The sequence below is a fragment of the Acanthopagrus latus genome, chromosome 18, assembly GCF_904848185.1.
Source record: "Acanthopagrus latus isolate v.2019 chromosome 18, fAcaLat1.1, whole genome shotgun sequence".
In the NCBI taxonomy this organism is placed as follows: domain Eukaryota; kingdom Metazoa; phylum Chordata; class Actinopteri; order Spariformes; family Sparidae; genus Acanthopagrus; species Acanthopagrus latus.
The window spans coordinates 19,781,138-19,803,575 of NC_051056.1; the positions used below are offsets into that span (position 1 = coordinate 19,781,138).

The following is a 22,438-nucleotide window of genomic DNA, read 5'->3' on the forward strand; positions in this document are numbered from 1 at the left end:
GGACTATTGTATTTTTTTGGAAAAGGGGATAAACTGAGTGCATCACAACATCTATGCTAATCTAGGCTAACCACAGCTGTAGCAGTATCGCTCTTCACGTCTATCTAATTACAAGAAAGCATAAAGCGTATTTTCCTAAAATGTTGTTATATATTTGGATATTCCTCTAAATATAAGACCATACATTAGAAATAATAACCAATAGTCTCAGCTGGTGGCAAAATAATGAAATATTCGTACCACACATGCTGCCTGCACAGCCTCAGACACGCTGCCTGCGTTGGGCTCGCACCAGAACACATGGCACTGGAAATGCTGGTTCCCTGTGTCCATGATGAAGGCGAACGAGTGGATATCCCGTCCGACGCCCATGAAGGACAGGAAGCGGACGCGACACTCCACCAACACCTCCTCTTCCTCTTCCTGCACAGACAGCAAAGAGGAGACTCAGACTTAAAACTCTGCGCTATTAAATCATCCTTTCTCTAATCGACATTCACATCTTTTATTTATGTCAACCTCCCCGGGACACAAACAGGAAGTCCCTTGCCTTTTCTTTGATGACAGCCAGAGTGGTGTCGGCAATACTCAGTATGACAGGAGTCCAGTCCTCTTTGCCTGTGGAGGACAGGAGGGTATCTATGGCCCCATTTATGATGTCCATACCTGCTGACAAATCACACGAGATACTGAGCAGTGTGACGGGGTTTATTACAGGATACAGGAGGTGTGATTATGTGCGTACGGGTTTACCTATGGGGCGAGACACAGATGTCATACCCAGATACAGAACGTGAAACTTCTGCACCAGCTCAGTCTTTGGCATGGGAAACTCTGCAGAGAGAAAACACAGACACACACACATTAAAACACACGCACTGATCACCCACAGGGAATTTATATCACACAACAACATCTAACACAAAGTTCCAAAAGAGAAGTCCACACATGATAATTGGCTTAAACTAGAGAAATAAACAAACACTGGTGAATATTTTAATAATTTAGAGCGCTGTTGACATGATTAGGGCATGATAAATATATTCACACATGAGCGTGCAGGATTTCAGAGTTTTTTCTTCTGCACGAGGAGCCCAGCTGCGCCTGTTTACACAACGTCCTGCAGGCGGAGGAGATCGCCGTGCAGAGAGAAACGAGGAGGATCAAAGAGGCGGTCTCACCTGCATTTCAATCAGCCGCACACCTTCACATCGTTTTACCCCCGGGGGACCTCGCTATTAACACGCCGCGCAATAAGCTCCACGAGCCTGAGATGATTTCTGACAAGGCGGAATGCAAAACGCTAAAAAGTGGTGAAATGTTTGACCACGCAAATTGAAAGATCCTTAAATGTGCCGTAAGACAGAACGACAAATATTCAACAGAATCCAACTCAAAGTGGTGACATGAATTATTAATCATTAAGTATCTGCAGCACTGTTTGCCAACACGGATTTCAAAACTGAGTAGCCAATAGCAATGAAAAATGTAAAAATTCGAGACTGTGAAATTGAAATGTTCATTATTGATTGATGAGACATCCAGTTCAATTTGTTACTGATGGCATTTATGTGCGAGCACAACGGCAGCTGAGTGCATCTACTGTAGGTAAGAGTTTAAGGTGCCGGCCGTGTGCAGCATTAGCCCTCACTTCCTTTGCCTCCTTGCCTGATATCAGACCAAAATGTCAACTCATTATACTGTTTCCATCTTCACTAAGCTTGGTGGAGTGGGCGTATTGGAAGGCCTGAACCCTGCAGGCAATTTGTTTCCCTAATTACTTGTCGTCTCTCTACTGTCGACTCACTCATAAAAACGATAAATGCCCAAATACTTTGGATTAAGTGTTTTGGATACGGGCAGGTCAGATACTAAAATGTTTCACACAGGTAAACGACATGTTGAACTCTAAATAAAGGCAGCATTGGTCACCACTGGTAATAAGAATGCTCGGTATGTTTTGTTTTCAGCAGATACCGATAATTATCTGCTTGTCATGGATCAGATAACTGATGACTTCACATTCATTTCACGTTCATGCAGAGAGCAAAAACTGATGATTTATCAGTCCTTAGGTTAAATATGATTTCATCTTCCTCTGAAACTGTAAAATACATCCAGATCATTTATTTAACATGTTTGGCTCTCATGTCTGCACTGTGTGGTTCTACACAGGTGCAGCATTTTGACATCCTGAGCGTGACAGCAGTGTGCTGCACTTCTTCTCTGTGTTTATTGACGGATTGCGAACCAACTCCTCCACCCACTGTATCGGAGCGTGTAAATGCTGCGATTGTTAAGTCAATGAAAGCAATTTGGCTCCATCTAATTGGTTCCGTTCATTAGCTATAATTTCTACCTCACCATCTCTAACTTGCGTTTCGTCTCACTGCAGTAAGAACTATTTGGTTCCCCGTGCCCTCGGTTGGGATTTATGTTTGCTGTTTATGTTCGTCTCGTAGTGTTGTTTCTCAGTGCTGCCTTTAATAACCTGTTATAGATTCAGACATGAGTCACGCTAATTTTGAACTGTTGAACTGAATTTAGCTCAATACACAGATTGGCTGTTTTGGAATGGAATGTTCTGTTAAAATGTAATAATTTTCAATAATTTAGTTCCAAGTCCATGTCCGGACGGGTTAGTCTGGGCCCAGTCTCGGACAGTGGTCTGCCTGTTAGTGATGTCAGGGGGATGGAGAGGGACGGCCGGTTAACAAAGGCGATGCAGTTCAGTCATTTTGCTAACAAGGAGGGCGGCATCTCCCCTTGTACCCCCTAAAATCACCTGTTGTCAACCTTTAGACATATAAAAAAATATGGCCAGCAAACCGCGCACTTCAAAATTAATACATTTTCGTAATGTTTGATGCATTCATGATATTAACATATTGCTCTCCAAGTGATATCTGCAATAAGACAACACAGCACCACTCTTGAGTCTGTGTTGTGTTCTGCAATCTGAACATTTTTAGACTTTCCAAGCCCTTCATGTCTTTTGTTATACTATCACGAGGGCACACTGTCACTGTGAGATGAAAGCACAGAAAAAGATCTGAATCATTTAAAAGATGCCTGAATCATTTACACAGTGCAAACGTCGTGACTCAACAGCAGGCTGAGGAGCAGAAGTGTTTTGATGCCTTCTCCTGGTTGAAAGTTTCAAACCCTCTGTGACCTCTGACTGCATCCATCACATGGGTGCGGTTGGGTGTAGCCAGAACTGTAACTCTATTGCGCCTGTGATGATGTCACAGTGTCCTGGAGTACACCGTCACGTCACTCCATTAAGGTGAAGGGGCGTGTTATAAGCCAGCACACATCTGACATCTCCCTCATTTTGAGTTTCGCCCATGTTGCACAATGAACATCATAATTACTGAATTCCAGAGATCAGCCATTCATCATGAACTCATCTCCCTGTGATCGGTATGGACTGAGGGAGGGGAATCAATCAGGGATAATGGCTTTTGCCTGGATTCACCTCATCAGTGTTACTCTGAGTCGGTGATATCCCTCAGTCATGATGTACTGCTAAAGCCCAGAAAACAGTAGCTACATGAATGATGAACAGTGAGAGCCTCTCATGCGTGAGTTCCCGGCCAAATCTGATGACGACAGTGGGGGCCATTATCCCGGTGATGGAGCTCATCCCAAATCGTTCGCCGCTAATCTCCTCCTAAAATGTGTCCCAACACGGGATTGCACACTCCCAGCTACCCTGAAGAGATCTAATCCGGTCGAGAACAGGAACTGCTTTACCTCTAGTGATAGCGGATTGGTCCGTCTACTTCAAGGGCATCTCCTCTCGCTGGATACCGACTGGTTTTCAGTTAAAAGACCATGAGTTCAACAAGTAATGGCTTTGAACGATGCGAGGGATGTTTCACCAATAACTTCTTTGATCCTGGGGTTGGGATGTGTGCCGTGGAGCACCAGGCCTTGCCTCAAAGAACCGCTAATTGGGTTTTAATGAGGTCGAGTGCCTCTGTAAGTGAGAAGCCGATCTAGTTCTTTTATATTCTGATGCCTGAGCGCCTTTCCCCCCACGCTCAGCAGATACACACACCAGCTGAAGTTACAGCGGAGGATGAATCGCGCTGGTGCTTTTTCTCTTTCTTCCTATAATTACTTGGGACTGAGAGGAACAAGCGGTGGGACTTAGTGAAATGGGAAACGGTGAATAGAATTAGCGCTGGGAGGATAAAGCTCAGCGATTGTGGAGCGCAGAGCTGTTCCGGAGTCAGCAATATCTGTGTGTAATGGAACCAAACACCGCTATCTTTTCCATTAACAAATGTTCAGAGTAGCTCCTGAGGCGATAAGGTCATTTTTAAAAAAAAACATATACATGGTTTCAGAAGAGGAACGCTGTAATAAGAGACAAGAAATCACAGCAGGGGAGATAGCACATGGCTGACAAATCCAATTCTCTCACAAGGGAACTACAAAAGAACAAGACTCAAAGAAAAAAGATGTGTGTTGTGTGTGTGTGTGTGTGTGTGTGTGTGTGTGTGTGTGTGTACCTTGTAGGGGCACATCGGAGCCGGTCTGGGATGAGCTGCCAGCTGCAGCCTTGGCACTTTTCCTTTCAGCCATAATCTAGACGAGGGGAGAAGGAAATATGGAAAGAGGGGAGGACGAATGGCACACAAGAGGGGTGATGAAGAGGGAGAGAAGGGGTAAGCGACCAGAATTGATTGACGAGGAGACGAGGTAAGTTATGGTTAAGAGCAAAACACAGCAGGAGTCATTTGGGTTCAGATCAATTTTTGAAACACATTAACAACTCAAATTAGAAGGATAAAACGGGTGATATGCTATATTTTAGTTACGGTAAATGAATCCCATGAGAAGTGTGTCTAGCATGTTTAATTGTACATCGATCTTCAGGGTCACAAATATACACATTGGTGTAATCCAATTCAAGACACCAGCACTGCCATAAGTTCTGTCTTTAATATATGAAGTAAATATACTAATATAATAACGTTCAGTTTTGATTGTTAGAGACGTATTACTCTAATCATATGTTCATGTTTGAGGTGGTAGTTTGCAGTGGTGTTGAAGCGCTCGAGATAGTTCGCGTTCTCAGGACCACTTTTTGAAAGTCTCGTTTCATCTAGTCTCGAATCTTCCTCATCTTTAGTCGGTCTTGTCTCTTCGGTCTTTGATACATTTTGTTTTTAATGATGGTTGCTACGGGGAGGCAAGAGTCGACTAGAGAACCTGATGCATGCACACAAAATTGTTTTGTGTCGGGTGGATGGTAAAAAATTTGAAAAAAGGAGTGTTGATTAAAGATGGTAACATTCATTTCAGCTCCTTGTTTGTTTTGGTTTGTTTGCACATAGAACTCTGTATATGGCAATGAAAGAGTTGAAGAAAGAGGAATCGTCATTTGTATTTGTATTCTGAGTGTTCCACATTAAACACAAGTGTGTCATGATGTGAGGGAGTCACGGTCTTATCTTTGACTTGATACACACCAGTTTTGGTCATGACTTGGTCTCGGTGTAGGTGGTCTTGAGTACAACACGGGGTTGCAGTGGTGTTGAACTCGACTGCGTCATAGTGAGAAGTGGTGTTTTTTCAAAGTTTTTGTTGCTTTATTAGCTTTCTAACATTCTTCACAGAGAGGCTTGGATTTGTTACATACTGAGGACTATGTTTGCAGTGGGTTTGGTGTAGTATTTGTATTCATAGTGCATTTATATACAGCGATGGAGCTTTATGGCACAGAAAAAATTGCTGTATGAGGAGTTGGCTGCTGCTGGAGATCTTGCTAGAAGAATTCATTGTTACTTTCATTTTTTTCTGGTGAGAATAAGAAAAATATAGAATATAACCAGTTTCATCCTTTAAAAGCTTGTCTTTGAAATGATAGATTGATTGTTTAAGTCTCCAAAGAAGCTGTCTCTTTTCTTTTTTCCCCTTCTTTCCTTCATGCTGCAGTGTACACACTCAGTAAAGAGTCTTGAATATTCTGCATGGCCTCTGCACTGAGCTGCTGCACCCATGCTGCTACAGATACTTGATTAATTGTAGGTGTCATTAATCAAAGTGTATGGTGAGTCTGCAACTCTGCTCACAGGGGAACATGCAAGAAAAACGTAGGCACGCACGCACGCACGCACACACACACACACACACACACACACACACACACACACACACACACACACACACACACACACACACACACACACACTGAAAGGAAACCCGCTCAGCGCAGCTGCAAGACTCGGGTCACCAAGTTTCTCCGCTGCAGTAAAGAGAAAACTACCACTATGTTTAAAATAGGTGGTGTGAAGAGCCATGGTCACACTCTCTCTCTCACACACACACACACACACACACATATATAGACAGATATATAGTCCTCGTTCAGTTTGGGGGAGGCGATAAGAAGACATTAACGGAAAAAACCTTCCACTCTAAATGGGTCAACATGTCTCTAAGGGAGAAGATCCGTCGTTCCAGGTAGATTCATCCTTTACAAGGTCACTGCTGGACAGAGCACAGTTTCTCTCTGTGGACAGAAGGCTGTGAGTGTGTGTGTGTGTATGTGTGTGTGTGTGTGTGTGTGTGTGTGTGTGTGTGTGTGTGTGTGTGTGTGTGTGTGTGTGTGTGTGTGTGTGTGTGTGTGTGGGTGGGGTGGGGTGAGAGTTATCTATTACTGTTACACTGCAGTACACATTGGCTAGCGGGGAAACGTTCATTGTCAACTTCCATTGTGTTCTAATGATTGACTCTGACCGGTGCAGTTCTCACACTTGTGTTAGCAACCTATCAGTGAGTGAAGGGAAGCCAGTAGACCAGAAAACAGTATTCTAGCATTCTAATGAGCTCAGGTGCTGTTCTGTTAATCAACAAATCCCACAAAAACACTGAGTCTGACTCTCGATATTTTCTGACTTAAGTCTGTTATTTACCACCACCAAGGCGTTCATGTGTTTGTTGGTTGGTTTGTGGGCAGGAATGGAGGACGGGTCCAGAATATTAATTTTGGTGCTATTCACAGTTTTTTTTCTTTGAAAAAAAGGATGTTTTTGTTAATTTCTCAGGGTATCGTGCAGCGATCATGATCAATAAAATCAGGTGTATTTAGGTGGCTGATATATATGTACAGCATAAGTGAGTACAATTCGATGCAGATCCTACCTGGTAAGCTTGAAATTATGGCTAAGGGGTTTAAAGTGTGTCTGTTGAATTACTGCAGAGCAACTGTTTTACTGACCTTGTGACAGATAAGAAGGACACATGTAACCATAGTAACGCAAACTACATCCAGAACCAGAAATGTGGAACTTGTTTTAAAAAGTCTTCATCAATAACTTTCTGAATAGGACACATCGTGTTTTCTGGAGCTGCACATGTCCAGTGCACAGTACTGATCAGACAGCTGGATTTACTTGGGGTAACATGGCTTGGATGTTGGAAGCCACTGACATTATAACGGTGGTTACTCTTATTATGCTATCTTTCACTGTTCGACTGAACAGTGTTCAACGCTGCATGAACAGAGACGAAAGTTAGAACAAACCAACGTCCTGAACTTCAACACAAGTAACAGCTTCATGTGTGAAAAAGGGGGCGAAATTGGTGATTGTACTCGTTCACATTAGAGACAACAACCACATGTCGGTGGGTTTTTTGACTAGTTTGAAAGGGGGTTTAAGGTTCACAAAAAGAGTGGAAGCAAACAGAATCGGAAATGCTGAAAACTCTTGGGGGTCAAAAGTCACAATTTCAATTTCCAAGACCTTTCATGCCTTGCCTTTGAGATGCTGGATAGGAGCCTTTGGGACCTGATCAGAGAGAGAAAAATGTTCAAATGTTCCCTGCCACACAACAGCTGTTCTCCACATCAGAAGCCCTGAGGTGTGTCGGCATCTCCCAAGAGGCCTCAGACCTGGGAGTATTATACTTGTCATACACAAGGACAGCCCTTCAGTTTAAACTTAATCAACTTTGGTTCATCCAGTGTCCAAAGTACAGGTTTGTGCTCCAGATGTGGCCTTTTGTCTGCCAAAATCTAAAGCTACTGATTTGTGAGGACGGAGATGTGTCCTGGCATTCTTGTAAATAGGCATCAACCATTTCCTTTGAAACTCCGTTTATCACTGGTGTACACCTGCTGGGTCAGACAGGGGACAACCTGCTGAGTGTTATGAAGAACACCTGGCAATATTTGAGCAGGGAACAGAGCTGCATCAGTCCATCGAGGGACACGACCAGAAATCTGGATGATGTAATCCAAACACAGTAAATGCCCCTCATGACGGCATCTCTGAGTCCTCAAGAAGGGAGACTTCGACTTAGATAAGCTAAGATCAGTCACTCCTACTAAGCCTTAAGGTTTGTCACAATGACTCACCAGACCAGCACTTGTGCAGATGCTGCTTTACATTTTTGACCGTCTGTCCCATGGACCACTTACATGACGGAGAAGAACCTGTCACCTACTGGGAAGCTGACAAAGAGTCAGGAGGTGAAAGGGCGTCAGCTGCCACTTATTTATGTACAAGAGAGACACGCACTGCTTTGAATTTTAGCTACTGCTGTGTTACGAAGCCTCAGATCACAGTGGTTCACAGGACACAGATTCTGGTACTGCTCCACTAACAGAGACATCACCAGAGCTGTGTGCTGTGTGTTGTCACAGCCTTCATCTGTCAGTGAATTAACATGATGGAGTCTCAAGAGCTGCTACTTCTAGTGATGAAGATCTGACACATCTCCAGTAACTACCTTTGATCCCAGAGCTTCTTTGGCCACTGCCGGGACAATTTGTTTTCTGAGGATCAGCCAATTTATTTGTTTTGAAGACTCACAAGGTCACGTATGAAGCAAGACATCTCAGACACTTGCTTTTGTGGAGGAGCGACAACCACTGACAGATTGGTGTCAAATTGTTTCTGGTGTTGTGGCGCTCAGTGCATACAAAACTAGTAGGAAGTTATTAAATATGAATTACTTAAACATTAGTAACTCTTTTTGTGGAGCCCTCACATAAAGCGAGTCAGTACTGAGCAGTTGCCAAGTCGTCCCTCAGTACATGATTATGACAGTGAGCTACTGAGTTTACACAAGTTCAGCTCTTTAATAACATACATACACATTGATTTATGATCACATCCAGGTCATATTCTGTCGCACTACTGATGCAAAGTCCTCTCCCAGTCTGCTCTCCACTAATATAGTCCTCAAGTAACAGTTATTGAAGGATCAGTTACAAAAGATTTAGTAAATATCAAGTTGTTTCTGATTCATTCTGACGTAAAGTTTCACAGTGTATTTCTTGTTTGTCTGAGTTAGAATTGTTTGTTCTCTGAAGCAGTCAAAATAACTATATAACACATTAAATTCACTGTAGCCCATTTTAAAAGTTAGATTTCATTGGCTGCCAAACTGATTCTTACACGGGACAAAAAGTGAAACCAGTGAGTTTAAATCTCTTTACGACTGTCACTCTGTTTTCAGGAGATAGACAGCAGCAAATAGAATGACCGTGATGGGAGAGGAGGGGATTACTGATTAGTGTGTGTGTGTGTGTGTGTGTGTGTGTGTGTGTGTGTGTGTGTGTGTGTGTGTGAGAGTGAGCCAAGTTTGCATTCAGTTGATGCTGTAGCTCTGCATCCTTAAGGATCCGTGATACCCCGTCCTTGAAAGGGTTAAGACACTATTACCACGAGCTTTCACACGCACACACACACATACGCACATACACCGAAAACTCTTTTAAAGAAACCCATATGCTCTGTAACCCTGACTCTCATCTCCTCTTCAGGCTCTTACTTCTCTAAAGAAAAGATAACAGAAATCTTGTTTTCCACTCCAGCCCTTTGGTTTCTTTTATAAAACATCCATGTAGGAGTTGCATCTAAAGTTACAGCCTTAAAACATGGCTCTGGATAACTGCATCAGCAGAAAAAAGATTTTTGTTCTCTCTTCAGTAGTCACCCTAATTAAAGGTTGATAGCTAGTTTCAGAGCAGCAGATAAGCTCATTCATGCGGAGGCGGCAGCAATAATGACACCCACCTTGGAGCAGATTTCGTGGAGACTCGTGGCGATGGCTGCGGCAGGAGTATCACATCGGAACACGTGGCACTTCAGCACGCGCGTGTTCTTGTCTCTCGCCACGTAGGCAAAGTCCCTGAAACACGGAGGGAAGGCGCAGAACAATTAGCCAAACGTGAATTGCTAATGCAGGTGGGAAAACAAACATGATATACCTCGTTGCACCTCCACACAGCAGATGGACCAAACGTGTTGCCTTGTTAAAAGGGGCTGTAGGTAACAATCTGTCGTCTCATCATATGGATTGTTCAACATTTGTCCGGCGTGTACACTTGTTGTATTTGAATATCACTGCCTTTGGTGCAAGTTTAGGCCCGTTCTCATCAAAAATGTGACCATATTTCTCTCTGTCGCCGTCTTTCTCTAAACCAACCAGTCAAGGCAGGCGGCTGCCCACCTGCAGTCCGGGTCTGCCCAAGCATTCTGCCTGTTCAAAAGCTTATTTTTCTTGAGAGTTTGCTAATGGTGGAACGTTGGGTAAATTAAAGAGTATGCTCTAATTGGCACTATATGAATAAAACTGACTTGACTCGACATAAGGGTTACAACAGTCTGAGATTTGCGCAGTGTGAACAATATCAGAAAATACAAAGGTTTCATGGTATTACAACAGTGGAAGGGTTAGGCTTTTCTTGGTAGAACAAACACTTTCTTATGTCCTGACACACAGCAGTGGTAGTTTTGTTGCCCTCGACGACCCAAACTGTGACCGCATGATGACGGTCCGCTGCAACAGTCACGTCGTTGTGGAAGTCATTGGCAATTGATCTATTCTGTCGTTTAGCTATGAGGATGTTTTGCAAGTTTTTGTACACATTGCTCAGTTGCCCCTCAGATTTTATGCTTTTCAGGAAATGAAAAAATTAATAAAAATAATTAGTAAAAGCATTTTCTTTCCTCAATGAGAGGGAAATGTATTTTGCATGTATTGGTGAGTGTGATGAGGGAGCTGGGAGAAGATAACTGTGGGTTATTCAGGTTTCAGATATGTTATGATAAATAACCTCATCGCATTAATGAGCCCATTACGGAATCTCATCTTTTTGTTAATTTACGTTATAACTAAGGGACATTTGTTCCATCTCATAACACATCTTCATTCCATATATTGTATGTGGGAGTCTTGTTTTGTCTACTTAACTTCAATGCACTGATTATCTGCTCCTAGAAGCTCAAGAAATAGGTTACAGTTTCCCTCTCAGAGCCTCCTGGTATCACTCCTCCGAGAACACACTTTCGGACACTGTGGCACATTAAGCTTAAACAACTCTTCCCAAAGGCCTAAACCTAATATGCCGATATGATTGCCAATTTGTATTTTTACACTCCCTTCAGCATGTTTTCCTTCACTTTGTTATCGGCAGCGTCTGGAAATATCTTGATTACTTTTCATTTTCAGTTATTTTGTTCTCAGTTATCCTCACCCCCCCCCCCCATTATCAGGAGCTCTTGTGTTGGAGTGGGTTTTTACATCTTTTCCTTCATTCTGTACGTGTTGTTAGGAGGTGACTCACTGCAAACATCAAAAAAACCAGACTGTCCTTGGACCTGTCTTCTCTTCTGAAAGGAACACTTTCAAACCTTACCGCTGCTGCAGCCGTTGTGCATCGTCAGGCGTTTGGGACTGGTATAACGTGTGAGCGCGGAGAGTTTCACGAAATTTCATGCAGAAGTTTAAAAAGCAACGCAACAGTTTTTCATTACCCCGTTTTGCATCATGACACATTTGCCCTGCTCTAATTAGCTCATTCGCTCATTGTGAAAATGTTTCGTTCGTGATTTTATAACTAGACGGCTGCCATGAGCTTACTGCTGCAAGTCCTGGTGCAGCAGTTAAGGTTTATTTGCAGAATAGATTACTTAAAGCCCCTTTAACATGTGACATGACAACAGGTTCCTCTGTAAGCCTTATTCCTTCACTAAAAATGGTGGTTGCCGGATTTGCCTATGATGACACACACACAAACACAGACACAGACACAGACACACACACTGAGGTTCACACAAGCGTAGAGCGAGGCAGATGTGTGTCCCAGTGCCCGAGGAAACAATGTGCCAACGTTTCACAGTGGAAAATGACAAGCGTGAGGGTGAGACAGGGAGAGGAAGATCCACCGAGAAGCAAACTTTTTTTCTGAGGAGAGTGGGTGGCGGCGCACACAAGATGAAAGGTAGACACGTTTCTTCCTCATTAACAGGTGCGACAAAGCTGCAGAACAAAAGGTAAGCAGGTGTGTTTCCAGTGATTGTGTAAACAGATGAGGCGGCGTGAGAGAGGGGAGCGGGGACGTGCAGAGAGGCCAGCTGGATGGCAGTGTCACCAGATGCAGCTGAGCAGCTTCATGCACGCACGCACGCACGCACGCACGCACGCACGCACGCACGCACGCACGCACGCACACACACACACACACACACAGTACAGTGCACACTCCAAAATAACCATAGACCCAAACAGAAATATGGCTAATACAGCCGGCATTTATCACAGCGGGCTCTTTGTGTTTATGAGTCCATTATCCGGCCCGTCTCCTCTGCTTAATTGTGTGCCCACACACTTCGGGTCGATAATGTTTGCCCCGCCTGTGGCCAGAAAGGAAAAGTGCAATGGGACGTGTGTGTGTGTGTGTGTGTGTGCGCATGTGCTAGGTGTATGCGTCCAGTTGCACTTTGTTCAGGGACATTTGAGCGGTGTGTCACCAAAAGCAGCATGAGTGGCCTTGCCTTGCATACTACAAATGGCTCTTTTATGACTTCTGTCGCCTCTCCGGGGGATCAAAACGCTATAAAACAGCATGCAACTCTTAACAGGAAATAGCCTGTGGCCAGTGCAGCTCGCTGATGATTTAACGCCCGTGATTTAGACCTTTAGTTGCTGCAGCACTCCTGTGAAGAGCAACGGCAAACTCTGGGCGAAAAGCAAAGCCACTGATTTGATGCCTGAAGTGACATATGTGATTGCACTAGGAGGAGGAGGAGGAGGAGGAGGAGGAGGAGGAGGAGGAGGAGGGGAGGTGGTAGTCTTGATACAACTATTACTGAAAACAATGGAGAAGGCAGATCACACTCGAGCACACCACGAAAGAGCAATTACCTTTCTCTGGGTCCCGGGAAGCAGAAGGGAAGTGAGAGGGGTGGGTGATGGAGGGTGGGGGGAGAAATGGTTAGAAAGCAAATAATAAATGAGGTTAGGAGGGAAATTAAGAGGCGTGAAAAATGAAAAGATGAGAGAATTGTTTTATGACAAAAGATAGAAAAGTGAGATGAAAAACGGGAGCAGGAGGTGGGATAGGAAAAAAAAACAGGAGCAAGGTTAATACACACGACGTAGTGAGTCGGAAACAGACACAACGCTCCTTCACCTCAATCTTCCTGCGAGCTGTGTGTGTGTGTGTGTGTGTGTGTGTGTGTGTGTGTGTGTGTGTGTGTGTGTGTGTGTGTGTGTCAGGACTGGAGCTCAGTTCTGTGTACTTTTCATCTCAGTGGATTAGCGCTCTGCTACATTATGACACAGCACACCTTTTTGTACAAAATGCTCGCTCACACTCACGCACACACACACACACACCTTGTTTTTCTTTTACTGCAGCTGCCCCCCCAACACAGACACACACGCACACACTTCCCTCCACCTTTTTCCTCCTCCTCCTCCTCCTCCTCCCCATCTTTCTTTCATCCTCCGGTTTGCCTCAGTTCTTTTAATCTTCCCTTCCCTTTCCAGAGCCATCTCCATCTCTCACTCCTCTCTCCTCACTCTCTTCTTCTACCCCCCCCCGCCCAAAAAAAAAAAAAGAGAAAGAAAAAGATGCAACACACAATGATTCACATCAACAGTGTAAATTATCACAGCTGCTCTCCCCCAAATAGTGTGTGACACTCTATCTATTATCAGGTATGCAACAAAGGAGGCACAGGCTGCAAGAACAGAGGGCTAATTCAAACATCGGCTGCCTTTGATACTTTGATGATCCACTTAGTAAGAAGCTGTGTGTGTGTGTGTGTGTGTGTGTGTGTCAGTGTAGCAGCTGGCAGCTTATTTCAAACAGGAATCTTCAGAGTCAGAACACCAGAGCCGCTGCTGCTGCTTTAACTTGCCTCTCTAAACAGCCAGTGGTCGCCCACACACACACACACACACACACACACACACACACACACACACACACACACACGGAGGGTATATCAACGCATAGAAACTGCCAAAAATCTCACGTTCGCTGCACGTAGATGTCTTCGCAAGTGCCGTATGAAAATTGCATCTCCCTCTGTTTGACTTTCATTCATGATTTTTTTTCTCCCCCCCTCTGAATCCATTTACTTCTCATTCTGCTTCCCTCTGCTCCATTTCAAATTCCGACTCCATGCCTTTTTTCACTGCCAGTCATTTTGGCGGAATTGGATTTTTGCTGTCAAAAATTCTCAATGGCTCCGAAAGCTGCTCTCCATTTACCTCAACACTGCACCCCATTCTCCTCTCTCCTCTGCATGTGAGAGTCGGACTGAAAGTGTCGCGAATGCTTTATCGCTGATGATGGAAACCAAATCACACCTGATTCAAACCCAGAACAGACACCCCCCCCCCTTCACACACACACACACACACAAAAAACCACAGTATAGTCACGATCACACTGACCTTTCTCTGCTTTGACAGCACGAGACTCAAGCAAAGGCAGCTACACCTAGAAGTTAATATTGTTCTCTCTGTTGATGCTTGTCCTCAACACTCAGCCAGTGTTTCTTCACTGCTGAAAACTGAGAACTTCTGAAATGGGGAAATATTAATTTTCATTTTGGTCTGCCAGTAAAGTAGGAATGAAGCCATATGGTGTTCACATTAAGTTATATTTATGTTCATGTTGTCCTTACAACCATAAAATGTTTATTTGATGTGTTCTGGTAAAACTGTCCATCTGCTGAACTGGTAGCATTAATGAGCTGTGATCAAACCACTCGTTTTTAACCACCTCAAGGGTGCAGGTTTCTTTTAATCACGGGGGGGAGACACAGATGTTCTTGGTGGAAGTTCAACATATAAAGGTGTATATAAATATTGAGAGGAACCTGTCCCCTGCTTTATTTTGGCTCTTTCAGCACATTTCTCTCTTAAGTGATGTTTTTTTTTTTTTTACTTTCCAATCATTGCATACTGTATGTAGTTTTGTTTCTTTTTATGTATATTTCTTATGTGAAAGGAAAAACAAAAAAGAAAACAAGAAAGGTGATGATGAAAAGTATGAAAAGACAGAAGAAAAGGCTGATTTAACCAGCTGAGACCCGACAGAGTAGATGTGCTGTGTGTGTCCAAAGCCCAGGGCAGTAGCATGGATCAGTAATGGAGTATGTTAAAGAACACAATTTATCTACTGGTCTGGTGCCAGATGTGTATTTCTGCTGGGGGTTACAATAAATTATGTTTTGTATTAAGTTTTCTATCCACATAAGAGACACGTCTTGTCTGAAACACTTTTAATTCAACCTTAAGAAAGTCTGCGTGTTAAATGTGGATGTTATTGTACAACCCGATTCCAAATCAGTTGGCTCGCTCGCTGTGTAAAACGTAAATGAAGACAGAATGCAAGCCTTTAAAAATTAACTGTGTGTACTGAAGACAGATCTAAGAAGCGTCCCTGAGCTGTATTTCATCACCTTGCCCCATTTTCATGACTGAGCCTTTCGAGGATGCTTCATTTATACACAATGATGATACTGTCACCTGCTATCTATGCAGCTGATGACTGGTAGAATGTGTCAAACAGGTGTTTTTGGAGCATTTCACAACTTTCACAGACTTTTGTATTTAGAAACATCAATTAAGCTGACAATAAAACATTAAATTTAGTCTTTTTGGACTGTTTACGATTGAGTGTATATCAGAAAGGATTTGTTTCCCACAGCATCCCGATTTGTTTGTGAATCGGGGTTGCAAAATGTATGTATGATAATGCAATCTTTTTATATTTATATATGCCTGAAATTTAGAAAAATGAACAAATGCAGACACATCCTAAAAATTGGCTTTTAGCACGCTAGAGAGGACAAATAATGTTAATGGATAAAGGTGACACACGGTAGAGACAGACAGGCAGACAGACCGGCAGGCGGGCGGGCGGGTGAACGAACCGACAACTGGAGATGAATGACATGCACACCTTGGAGATGCAGGGAGAGTTTTTTGGCAGGAGAGTGAAGAGACAGGATAGATAAAACACACAGAGAGAGAGAGAGAGGGGGGGGGGGGGGGGAGTGATGAAGGCAGGAGGCCAGAAAGCCAAAATCAAAAAAAAAAGTGTAGCAGAGAGGAACAACCCTGGCAATGAGGTGTGAGACACACTGGGGGCCAGGATGGTGGGGAGGAAGTGGTGGAGAGGAAAAAGACAGGTAAAAAGAGGTACGAGATGAAAGGTATGAAAAGCACCGAGGCAGAGAGATGAGTTAAAGCAAGACACCCTCCACTCATCTCTCTCTCTCTCTCTCTCTCTCTGCGCTCCACATATTTCCAGAGCTGAATAAAGGATGACTGACTCACTACTACCAATCTCTCTTTGATCCCGATGGCTCCGAGGCAGACTCGGCTGGAGAGGATGTGTACAACTCGGAGGATTAAATGAGGTCACAGTTGCAGATGTATGGCGAACCGGGGTTTTAAAAAAGGTCGCGCAGAACCCATCACGTCTGCGGCTCTGACATCCGTCACCCGCCATCAGGAGTACTACAGTCGCAGCGGTGTGCCGTAGTAACATTAGCATATGTAGAGGTGAATGGAAATCCCACCCTCGCGTACTTAAACTCGGTTTCAGTTTGTTACACCTTAAGTTTGATCCCACACTTTTACAAGACGGTAACTGTTGTGTGTTTAGATTTCTCGTAAGTAAAATTATTGTCTCGGCCGTTCAAGTTGAATAAAACATGACCGAGTGTAGAAATATCCTCCACTGCTGACAAATGTGAGAAGAAGGAACGTGAGAAGAAAATCTATAATGCAAAACACTGAGGACCACCGACGCCGAGGCTGGTCGTGAAATTGGCGTCGTTGCCTCCTCCGTAGTGATTTTCTGCATGAAATGAGACTATTGATTGTTAGTGTAAATGCAAGAAAGCTGCAACCAAAAGCTGATTTTTCCACACTCATGTCACAATGTGATCACGCCATGAGCTCCACTGAGTTAGGGATCCTCTAGAAAGAAATCATCCTCAACCCATTTTTAACTCCCCATGCATCAAATACAGCAGGCTGGTCAGTGGTCCTGTGCTTCTGAGTTTGATGCTGTATATTGTCATAGTCTGAAGCATAAGGCCGCTGACCAACCTGCCAAATTTGACATGTTGTGAGTGACACCGTGTTGTTATCGTGATATAAGAGCATCTTACATTTTGGATATTGTTATATGGTGATATGACAGAACTGTTGTCTTTTCCTGATTTTAAAGGCTGCATTAGAGTAATGTACTTTCTGCACTTCACTACATTCCAGTTGACTCAAATACAACACTTAGAATTACCATGTAGTCATCCCCACAATATATCAATATAGAGGTATCTGGTTAAAAATATTTTGATATTTGATTTTGCCAGTTGTGACATTAATGACGTGCTTTTGAAGAAGATATCGAGATATATATACAGTATTTATTGTGTGTTGTATAAAGCTGTATTGGCCAGCACTGCAGTTGTGCTTGTGCTTGTGATTTTCGTCAATAGTTTCTCACTCTTTAATTTATTGACACTTTTTATCTGACTCTCCATCTGTTATATTCATCGACAGTCATGCAATATCACCCAATTAAATTCCGACTTTTCTATTTTCTAAAACTTCCATTAACATTAACTGTATTTTCATGTGCAAATCATGCTTAAATATTTGATTAATAAAGGTACAAAGTTAAAATATGACACTTTTATGTATGCTTTGTGAGTAGAATGTGTGTACGCACCATGAGGAGTATAAATGGCAGTAGAAAACTATTTTACACAGACAACAAGGCGACTAAATCTATAAAAAACACAAAAACAAATACATATCTTTTGTATTTTTCCTACTGCACATGATGTGAAGACATTTATTTCTGGCCTTTTATCCATCAAAATAAGAGAACAACATCACTTAACAACTAAACAGGCCCAGGAAAGAGTTTTCTAGTGTTAATTCCCTCCTTTTTTTTTGCCCATAAGCATCGCAATTTGTAAATGTACGACTCAATAACGTAGATAAAACGCCAGTTTCACTGTTAATACTGTATTATTTAGATTCAAGCGCTTCCATAAAACATAGAGAATAACTTGACTATGCATCTTCAGGTGATAAAATGCTGTAATAAAAGCTAAAGTGTCCACAACTGCTGCGATAAAAGAGGCTTTTTAAGAGGCAGTGAAAACAACACAAATGTAACTAGTCCCCCGCCTGCTCTGCTGTGCTTTCCTCTGCTCTGTAGCTCCCAGTATCGCTCAGCAGAGACTCGTGTCCTCTCCCCACCATCTGTCAGGCATGCACTCACACACACACATAGACACACACAGAGCACCGCGGCATCACACACACTTCACACAGACTTCAATTATCAAACAGCTTTGCAGAGTGTCTGGATGGTGGCGGGCGCTATGCTAATGCACTTACATACGCTAACTGCACAGCCAAGTGCTGATTAGAAATGTCTGAAGGGGAAGTTCTGGTGACTCTCCTGTCAGCGGAAAAGAGACCAGGTGTGTGTGTGTGTGTACAGTGTGTGTGTGGAAATATGTTATTGATTGCCACTGAACTGCTAACTCTACGACTGCTGACAGGGTTGTGACTTTGGGTTCGGTCCAAAGTGGATGTGGATCTGATCCAGTTTTACAGCAGGATTCAACGCTGAAGTGTGACATGTGAGAGCAACAGCAGCTGGATGGTGATTTAGAGGAAAGCCCTTTTATCACACTGTAAAGAGAATACCTAATCACCTCGCAGGTATGTTCATATTTAGCAGCTGTTGGGCCTCCGATGATTCCTCTGTTAAAAGCAGCTTTTTAAAAAGTTGATGCAGCGTGAAATCATCCCCAACAGAGCCGAGCACTTGGCAATATCTTCAGGTTTAAGACTATAATCAGTGCAAAAGGCAAAATAAACACATATGACAGTGATAATCATATTCATGAAAAGTACCAGTGGTTGTTAATCCAGAAAAATCTGCCCCAAAGCTCCCTGCGTACGAAACATTTACGCTGTTGTGTTGTTTTTTTTTATTTCATTTTCGATTAATTCTCATTATCTATGTGTGTCTGACGGAAAAATCTAAATTTTCATTTGTCCAAACTTAATAAACATCTCGACACGCTGCCGAGCATTTTTATAAATCGGACCCCCGAGTGCTGATGATTGTGTTTGCAGAAAAACAATGCTGCTTGTGACTAAAGTTAATTGCAGTTTATTGTAATGGAATGTAGAATATGGTGATAAAAGGCCCAATAAAACTCACAGATTAAACCAGACAAGGAGCAAAGTACACACTTTTACAGAGCCGTTAATAAAGTTCGGATCTGCTGACATATATTGGGTTGGTTTTACAGTAGTGCACTATTGACTCTGGCTCTGTAAAGTCTCCACTATCTGCTATTTAAAGTTGTGTCTATAGTATACTTAGATATCCAAGATGTTAATTAGCACCCAATACTGTAATCTATGTCTGACTGAGAGTCTAAAAATCCAATAACAATATATTGGTTAACATTTATTTTTGACATTAACATTTCTGATTATTTCATGTTTGGGTGTTCGTTTTGTGTTTCTTTAACTTTTTTAACTTTTTTAACACGTTTCTTTAAGCTTCTCACGTTCTCCGATTAGTTGAAGAAAAAGATAAGTCGGCTATCGTCAATCGTGACATCTCATTACAGAACCGTAATCCAGCTAATCTGTGACATTTGTAAAGTAAAGATGGGAAATATGAGCTCTTACAACACTCTCATATTAAACAAATACAGGGGAAAAAATAATGAAGTTAGACAAAGATTAACCTAAAGGAACTTTTTCTCAGGTTTTATTCAGACACTCACTTATCAGAAGACAGAGATAAGTGGAGTCGAAGCGCTGTTCGGTGTTTCTAGTGATCACGTTACATTGCGCTCTTCTAGTCTCATCAACCACTTGGAATGCTTTTCAACAGCAGTCGGCATTCACACACTTGCAAGCTTCCACCTACTCATCAGGAACAATAACCATTCATACACACTGATGGAAGACAAAATTGGGGTTCAGTATCTTGCCTAAGGACACTTCAACCCTGTGCCTGGAGAATTCGGGGTTTGAACCACCAACCCTCTGACTAGAAGACAATGGCTCCATGACCCGAGGCACACCCGCCTTAAAAAAGCTCTGTCTCTTTAGCAATCCTTTCCGTAAATGTTATCGTACACTAAAATGACAATCTGAGCCTAATAGTGACAAAAGGAAGCACTCTAAATGTGCAGTGTGTAATTTCTGCTAATTTGTTTTTCTATACGCGTGCTGGCTTGGCTTGAAATGGTTTGAATAGACACGTCAGCCTTGTGCAGTGTGGAATACATTTCCATTACAACAGGTCAATTTATATGTGAGTTCTTCACAATGAAAATCCTCCATTATTTGGTTATTTCAAAACTTTTATTGCGATGCAGCAAAATCAGCAAATGTTGGGTTTTCACCAGCAGTAACCTAAGTGAACACGATGAAGCAGAAAAATATACCAGATATCTGAAAGTGTGAACAGGGACTCTGGAGAGAAACTTGAAACCACAGAGATTCAGTTAGGAGCTACAAATTTTCTGAGGACTGAACACTCAGAGACCTTTTCCTTTTTCTGAGGTTTTTCCTGCACAGACATAAGTTGACTCTGACAACGCTCCCTAGTCGAGGGAGAGAAGCAGGCCATAACGGGCTGGTGCTGGTGCTGACTCGGAGTTGATGCAATCTGTGAACCTTTCAACAACCTGTATGCTTCTCCACAGGAATGGGAGCCACTGCAGATTCACGTCATTCATTCAATTTAAACGTCTCCAATTTCCCTGCATTGCAAGGAACACTGATGGCGGACTACATCAACTCTTTACAGGTGCTGCTCCTGACTTTGCATACTCGGACCACTGTTGCTTCAATTAGTGAAAATTGTTTAAATTTATTCTCGGAACGCGATGGCAGTCACATGCATTTATAGCTGGTCCTCTGTCACGATAACCCCGCCCTCAGTCCTTGACGTAAGCGGTTCTCTGTTCTAGACCACCAAAGTGTTGGCGCCTGAATCGCCTCGTTCAAAGGTGGGAGGTGTCACTGCAGCCCGCTTGGAGGCGGGGTGAGTGCACTTTGGCCCTACTCCGGGGGGATAAATCCTGAGGATGCCCCGGGCCAACTGGTAAAACTAATAATGCAAATGCAAATCTGGCTCGGTTTGACTTGACGTGGGCCAATGTTACCAGCAGAAAAAAAAAAAACAAAAACAAAATTAAATTCATTTTGGATAAAAAAGGAGAAAAAAGGGCTGAGGCTGAGAAGAAAAACAGTCCATGGAGCAGGATTTTGGAGTTCATTTGGTTCCAGCACAGTAACGCCAGTAAACCATCCACACTGGCACCCGAGTACCTTCAGCCTGTGTGACAACTGAGCAGGGCAAACCCCTCTGCGACTTGGTGAATTAGTCATGGCCCACAGCCATTAGGCCTAATGTAGAATGTCTGTACGTAATTACCTCTCTACACCGTAAACTTGTTTACAGCACCAAGATGAGCAACCAAATGAGCACCCAGGGCCAGAGGGCACAGTGAAGGAGGAGGAGGAGGAGGAGGAGGAGGAAGCCCTCTTTGCATCACTGGTACCAACACCACACACGCTCACAGACAGACAGAAAAACACACACACACACACACACACACACACACACACACACACACACACACACACACACACACACAATCACTAATATCGCCCAAGGCAGAGAAAAACTAGGACGAAATCTAGCTGAAATAAAAATAAAACTGTTGTCTGCTGTGTATTAAACAGTGTACACAACAAACGGCGCTGCCTGTGTGATTTGAGTAGACAGTTGTCGTCGTTCACAGCAGCAGCAGCAGCAGCGCCTCACCCCCCTTGCCTCTGCATCATTTCTAAGAAAAACGCAAAGATTCACAAAGCCGATGGTGAAAATAGTGATTCACTGAAGAAAAAGGGGGGGGGAAACACGTACGATCCCGGTATGTTCATGCAGCTTTGTGACCCAATTCCAAGCGTTCGGTGTGGCAAATGAGGGAGGGAGGGGCAACAAGCTGAGGAGGCACACACAGTACCCATGTGTCAACAGTCGTCGTATTTCATTACATATTTAAGAGCGTAGATAGGTGGGTGGGTGGGAGAG

General features: G+C 43.2%; 1 protein-coding gene across 7 annotated transcripts in view; it reads right to left on the bottom strand.

Moving 5' to 3' along the window:
- The window catches only part of LOC119007365 (amyloid-beta A4 precursor protein-binding family B member 2), a 49,986-nt gene that overhangs the window by 2,469 nt on the left and 25,079 nt on the right, over nucleotides 1-22,438 (bottom strand). For 3 of the 7 annotated variants that reach the window (XM_037076992.1, XM_037076988.1, XM_037076986.1), the window contains exons 9-14: nucleotides 14,719-14,724; nucleotides 10,044-10,158; nucleotides 4,524-4,599; nucleotides 754-834; nucleotides 551-669; nucleotides 241-423 (exon numbers count right to left, since the gene is read on the bottom strand). In XM_037076992.1, coding sequence (XP_036932887.1) covers nucleotides 241-423; nucleotides 551-669; nucleotides 754-834; nucleotides 4,524-4,599; nucleotides 10,044-10,158; nucleotides 14,719-14,724 — 580 coding nt within the window. The remainder of the gene's footprint in view (nucleotides 1-240; nucleotides 424-550; nucleotides 670-753; nucleotides 835-4,523; nucleotides 4,600-10,043; nucleotides 10,159-14,718; nucleotides 14,725-22,438) is intronic. The other 4 variants (XM_037076989.1, XM_037076987.1, XM_037076990.1 and 1 more) reach the window with 3 other exon arrangements.